General features: G+C 25.8%; 1 protein-coding gene and 1 pseudogene across 1 annotated transcript; both read right to left on the bottom strand.

Moving 5' to 3' along the window:
- Window positions 1-5,212, bottom strand: part of LOC100574494 — a 7,947-nt pseudogene extending 2,735 nt beyond the window's left edge.
- LOC115033041 lies at window positions 3,647-5,449 on the bottom strand. The gene is made up of 3 exons (XM_029486429.1): window positions 4,531-5,449; window positions 3,826-3,865; window positions 3,647-3,652 (listed from the first exon to the last, which is right to left on the bottom strand). The coding sequence occupies exons 1-3, from the start codon at window positions 5,262-5,264 to the stop codon at window positions 3,647-3,649; spliced, it is 780 nt and encodes a 259-aa protein (XP_029342289.1). The 5' UTR covers window positions 5,265-5,449.
- Window positions 5,450-6,952: the final 1,503 nt, after the last annotated feature.

The raw sequence follows: 6,952 nt of genomic DNA, 5'->3' as shown, positions 1-6,952 counted from the left end.
AATTAATCATATCATAAATATCTATTTAGGTACTTATAACGCGTTATACATCAACAAAAACCGTGGTAGTATCATTGATATATAATAGTATACTTTAGAAGTTTCAAGTACCCACGAATAATATTATACAATCACAACAAAATAACTAAAATAGTTATCCTAGGTTTTTAATATGTAATTTCGTCCAAATTTGTACTTAAAATGACTATAAAAATAAACTGTTTAAATGTATTTTTTAGATTTTTTGGTAACAGAATTAATTACTTACGTGGAATCTTGTTTTGAATTTTCAATTCTTAGATACAAAAATTGAACATTTTATAAATTTTTAACTACAAAATAATTATTGAATCTTAAAATTGATAAATTTTTTCAAAATTCGACTTTAAATGCTTATAAAAAAAAATTGTGCCTATATATTTTTAATATTTTTCAACTGCTATTGTAACAATATATCAGGAGCTTTGTATTAAATTTATACACTTTTTGTCCCAACAGATAAAACTTTATTGATATTTATAGAAAAAAAAACTAAAAAAATTTAAAACTGAAAATGCCCGTAAACAGCTCAAAAAGAGTCAAAATATTTTCAAAATTGTATGGTGTATAGGAAATGCTAATATAAACATTCAGTAAAATTTTCATGTATCTGCAGTCATTCGTTTTTTAATTAGAACAAAATAAGGAAATCGCTACATGAGAAATCGAGTGAATATCCAATGTTGTAAAAATTTGAATTTCAAACGATCATAAAAATTTAATTTGACTTTATTATAGATATTTTTTTTTTTATAAAGGTAGACAATATTATGAGGAATCTTGTATTAAATTTTCAAATCTTAGATTTAAAAAGAAAATTTTTTACAAATTCTTAACTCAAAATAATTTGCTAATTTTCGTGATTTTTCCATATTTTGTCAATTTTTGAACTTTAAATGCTTATAAAAAAAAAACTGTGACTAACGATTTTTAATATTTTTCATCTGCCTTTGAAACAATATACTAGGAGCCTTCTATTAAATTTTCAAGCTTTTTTATCCAACAAATAAAATTTTATTGATATTTTTAGAAAAAAAACTAAAAAAAAATGGAAAATGAAAATGTCCGTAAAGAGCTCAAAATAAATGAAAATATTTTGAAAATGTTATGGTGTATAGAAAATGCTAAGATAAAAAATGCTTGCGTAAAAATTCCAGTTTTTCCTTAATTTTTCTTTTGTTTTTCCCGGCGCTTTTGAAAACTACTGGGAAATTTAAATTTTGACCTCCTCAATGCACCAACGATATTCACTTTCTGATCGAACAAGATACTGAAGTTGAAAATCGTAGCATTATTTCGACTACTTATCGTGTACACAGACACAAAAAAAATAAAAAAAAATAAAAAAACACACATCATGTAAAATCAATACATTCATCGTTCCACTCAGAATCTAAAAAGCGAACAAGTGATGATGGACAATGTTGGGAATAGATAACTAATAATTTATCTAGATAAAGATAAAGATGACAGTAATAATTTTTATCTAGATAAATATGAGATAATTTCGGGTAATATACGATTGCGAATGGAACGATTGCGAACGGACCTTTTTCGGTAACACGATTGCTAACGTTTTTACCTGCCTTTAATCGTGCGGAGTTGTCAGATTTGGTGTCAATAACAAATTTTTAAATAATAATTTTAAAAATAATCAAATAGTAATATAAGTAATATATAATAATCAAAATTTTTAAATTAAATTCTTGTTCCTTCATACGTTAATTTTACCAGTAAATACAAAATCTCTAAGTTTTTATAATTATTTTTTAGAACTACTAATAGCCCAGAGAGCTTTCATAGGACGTACAATGGTCCGTTTTATAGCCCCCATCCTCCAACACACGTAGTTATATCACTTAAAAGAAACACAAGCTAAAACTTTGACAATAATTAATTTGATTAATAACATAATATTGTACATAATCCTATGGCCAAAAAAGATAAATTATTAATTGAATTTACTTTACAAAATTATAATGATTATAAAATACACAAGCATCCAATTTTTATATTTAAGAAAAACTGGAAATTCCTACCAGGGAAAAAATTTAAAAAAAAAGTAAAAATGTAGAAAACATTTTTTTATATAATAATATTATTTTGAATGTATTATTATGTATTATTTTATATTTTTATTCAAAACTCAGATCTATGTATGTATGTTTGTATGTATTATTTTATTTATTTTTCAGTTTCTAACGTAAAATTAAAACGTACATTTTGTAACGGTATTATTAATATTTATACAACGAAAATAGTTTTAATTAATCAACATTTTAAACACTACATATTATTTTGTATAATTTTATTTTAGTTTGTAACGAAGAGTTGTTGTTTTAATTGTATTATTAATACCAATAGTTTATATTTAAAAAAAAATGTTTTAATTGAATTCCCGAACAAAACGTCTTCAGAAATTATAAACTTGGCAACGTAGTCTATAAAAACGTTCGCAATCGTTCGTATTTTGGCTAAAAAAAACAAATTCTCTGATAAGTTTCATTCGTTCGCAATTGTGTTATAAAAAAGGTAAAACTTTCGCAATCGTGTTGTACCCATAATTTCCTGTTTAATTTTGAAAATATTCAGGATACCTACTTGAGTTTACAGGTAAAAAAAAATACATAATTTAAAATTTTTTAAAGCAAAGGACAGAGGTCGTACAGATCGGTTAAGCGATAACTGAAATAGGTACCTGTAATTCTAATAGGGTTTTATAAATATTAAATTGTTATAAATTACAATTATTATAATATTATTATTATGCTTGTGAGTCCAATATCCATGAATATTGGTTTATTTTTGTCGGTTTAAAACAATAATTATTTTTCATACTTTGTACACAATTCTATGAAACGGGTATCAGCTAATGAGACCATCTTCATTCGGTGGTGGCCGGTGGGTAGCAGGGATAGATGTTTTTGCTTTTGCTATTATTAGTTGTTCTTACAATCTTACCTACTACATGCCCATTACATATTTCTATTTTTGGGGTTTCTCATTGTTTACGATGTAAAACTCCAGACTAACAATGAATATTAATAAATATTAAAATCATGGTATTATAATGCATATTACTAAACGTGTTTTATATGTAATAGATGAAAAATAGAAAAATGTAAAAATAAAATAATAAAAATATTTAAAATTTTAAAATTTTTTTTTAGTTCATTTAAAGAAATTATCTAGATAAGTACTCATAGATAACTAGAATTTTATCTAGATGAAGATAAAGATAACTGAGTAGAAATTTATCTAGATAAGATAAAAGATAAATAATTTTTATCTAGATAACTTATCTAGATAAATTTATCTAGATATTTCCCAACACGGATGATGGAACACGGAATCTACAGTTATTATAGTTACTACATGTGCGTATACGCACACTTGAGTGAGATGTGATGTAATATTTAATATTTTACTTACATTTGGTATACTCTTTGGAGGTTTCAAATGAATTCCGCCGACTTGTATGACGTTTTGTGGAAATGGTCTCGACGCCTCACTTATGAAATGGCTATTTATAAATGTCAGCGATGGTCGCACAGTACTTGTGTCCAAATCGTATGGTCTATTCATCGTATACTTTCTTATCAATTTGTCATAGCTGAAAACAGGGATCGAAACCGGTTTAACCGGTTTTCCAAAAAACCGGTTAAAACCGCGGTTTTCTCATTTCTGAACACCGGAACTGGAACCGGAACCAAAAGCTTTGAAACACCGGCTAAAAAACCGTAACTGAAACCTAAGACCTTAAAAAACCGTTTTCAAAACCCAAACCGAAACCATAGAATAATTGGAAAACCGCTCTTGTACTGTTCTTGAAAAACGGATTAAAATTTAAAACTAATGTCGGTTTCTTTGAATTCCATTAAGTTAATTATATTATTTATAATTCTACTATTTTTACACGAAGAAATTATTATGTTTGGATTTATTTATTGATAAAAATCCCGATGCAGTTACTGAGTATTACGAAATATTAATATAATATATATTATTACTAAACTTATGATTGAAAATTGAAAATACAAATAATATAGTGTGATGTTATTGTAATATACAATTAAATATTAATGTAATCGAATAATGATCTCAACCATAATATGGCAACATAATATTATGTCGAATGCAAAAGTAGGCATGAGGCACCTAAATTAGGTACAAAATATTCAAGTTAATAACACGAAATCAGTTCTGCTGAACGTTTATTTGTTATATCGTATATTGTACACTAATTATACAAAGTAGCCATATTTCAGGGCTTTAGACTCGGCCCTTATAATAGTTAATAGATAATAAAAATCGAATCTACAGTAATTAGACAGGAAAATAAAATGGAAATTTTTAAAAACCGTTCCAAAAACCAAAACCGAAAATTTTCTAAAACCGTTCTTTAAACCAATAAAATATTTGAAAAACCTTTTTTAAAACCGAAACCAAAACCAAAAAATTTAAAAAACCGGTCTTAAAACCTAAACAAAAACCAGAAAATTTAGAAAACCGTTCTCAAGAACTAAAACCGTAACCGTTAAAATTTGAAACGGTTTCGATCCCTGGCTGAAAAGGATCATACTATATGCCAATAACGCAGTGTTTATAAATATTTGAACAAATTTCTTAGGAATGGCGTGATTAGCACATAAATGTGAAATTATCGCTGGATTTGGGATGTCACCGGAAATGAACCGTTCTTCGAATATTACTGGTGTTGAAACCAAATAAATCAAAGGCAAGTTTAACTTACTAGCCAAATACAATTCGCAATCGTATCCCAGGGTTTCAATTATGAGTACATCGAAATTTGAATTTTCTTTTTCTTCCATTATTTTATTTAATTCAACACTTTTATAAACTGAATCACATATAAACATACGATTAGTTCTAGTGGATTCGACTATTGATATCGGAGATGTATATGAACGCAATAAATCGGTTAAATTCATTTCTTGAAATATTTGAAAATCATTAGATGTATCTACTTCTTTATAGTTGTCTCGTTCACCGTCAGGAAATGGTGTAAACACAGTGACATGATGGCCATTATTTGACAAAACACGAAGTATTGCACTTACGTAATTCCAATGACTTTTGCCACCAAATGTTTCTACGGCCAATATTCTTGCTGTATCTACTGGTAATATCTTCCAGCCACCATATGTATATACTAGACAAATTGAAAATAAATATGTAAATAACGTATTACATTTCTTCATCATAGTTATTGTTAGTTATAGACACTGCAATAATAATACAATAAATAGGATAAATATGATATAAATAGGATATTTAAATATTGTAAGTGTTTAAAGAATAGTTTAGAAAACTATTTTTACAAACCATTCGTACAGAATGAACGAAGCGAATATCGAATGATTACTTTATGGGTACCTACTATTTGACGAGTTATATTATCAACAACTAATAATTGATTATTGTACTATCTGAAATCATTATATTTTATATTCATTCACTCTATTTTCAATTAATTATTTCGATATTTTTAATTATAACCTAAGGTATCGTACTCATAATTCGCAAAAGAAAAATTATGATAACGTCATATTTTTTATCCAAAAGTCCGAGATACATTGTTCAAGAAATTATTTTAAGGGGGTTGAGACTATTTCAAATTCACCATTAAAATTAAATTTGTATCATTATTTATATTTTATATTAATGTTTATAATATTTTATGGCTAATTATACCAATACGTAGGTATAATAGTCGAATTTTACACTGTTCAGAAAATACCAGTGGTCATATTGCATTTTTACAGCTGGCCCTGAGTTAAATTCAATTACTTTCAATCAACTTTTGTTTCAAATGCCTATAAGCTAATTGATTTGGTAGATTTTCTTTGTTATTTTTGTTTACATCATTATGCTTAAGCCTATATAAGCTTAGGTATTAGGATATTTATAAATATAACTTGTTGATACATACAACATTAAGTTCAAAATAAGCAGAATCATTATTATAATACACAGGTTACAAAACTCAAAATTGAATTAACCTATTAAGAGATTTTTAGTTTATAATTATGCGAATCATATGCTTGACCCCAAATGCAAATGGCATATTTAACAATAGATTTTACTAAGAATAAAAATAGCAAGCGTTTGATGTAAATATTAAATAAAAATCTGATATCATGAAATATAAGAAAATTTTTCTAACGGTATTTGTTAAGTTATTTAAATTAGTGACCCATTTTAGTTTACTGGCAATGGTTATACCCAAGTATTTTATAACGTTAACCTGTTCTAATATTATACAATTATTACAGTCACTATTACATTGTGCTAAGTGAACTCATAATGTATCAGATAAATTAAATTATAAACGAATATAAACGACTTTAAATATTTAATATTATTTAAAAAAAATATGTAAAACATTGAGATCTAACTATAGTCGATAATTTTTATGTAATTCCTATAATATTAACTTTTTAGTTTCTTATATTGTAAGTTATGTTAACTTTTATTTTAAATTTGTTTATTTTTTTAGAGAAATTAATTAATATTCAATATTTATGCATTGTATATATATTTTAAATAATAAGAACCCTGCCCTCAGTACAAGCTTCGCTTATTGGGGGTTCTGCAATACCAAACTAATATTTTGTGAAATAATCTATTATTAAATTAATATATTCTATTGTTACCAAAAAAGATTATTATTATTATTATTAATATTTATACTAGTGAAAAATTGTTGATCAAGAAAATTGCTGTGTGCATAATGCTATAATAATAATATAAAAAGTGCCTACTTTGTATTTTCATTTTCAAGCAAGATATGGGTAAAATATCAAAAATTAAAAATGGTCATATCTTGCTTGAAAATTAAAATATCAAATAAAAGCCAATGCTTAAGCACAGATTATTTTCTTACCTAAAA

The sequence above is a fragment of the Acyrthosiphon pisum genome, chromosome A1 (genome assembly GCF_005508785.2).
Source record: "Acyrthosiphon pisum isolate AL4f chromosome A1, pea_aphid_22Mar2018_4r6ur, whole genome shotgun sequence".
Classification (NCBI taxonomy): domain Eukaryota; kingdom Metazoa; phylum Arthropoda; class Insecta; order Hemiptera; family Aphididae; genus Acyrthosiphon; species Acyrthosiphon pisum.
Note: the sequence above shows the minus strand (reverse complement) of the source record. Positions and strands in the feature narration are given on the sequence as shown.

Bases quoted from the DNA above. Each gene is read 5' to 3' on its own strand.
- LOC115033041 (XM_029486429.1), bottom strand. From the start codon at position 5,264: ATGATGAAGAAATGTAATACGTTATTTACATATTTATTTTCAATTTGT. The intron at 3,866-4,530 runs TTTTGTTTAGGT...CCGTTTTTCAAG, and splicing joins GGTTTTCTAAATTTTCTGGT to AACAGTACAAGAGCGGTTTT.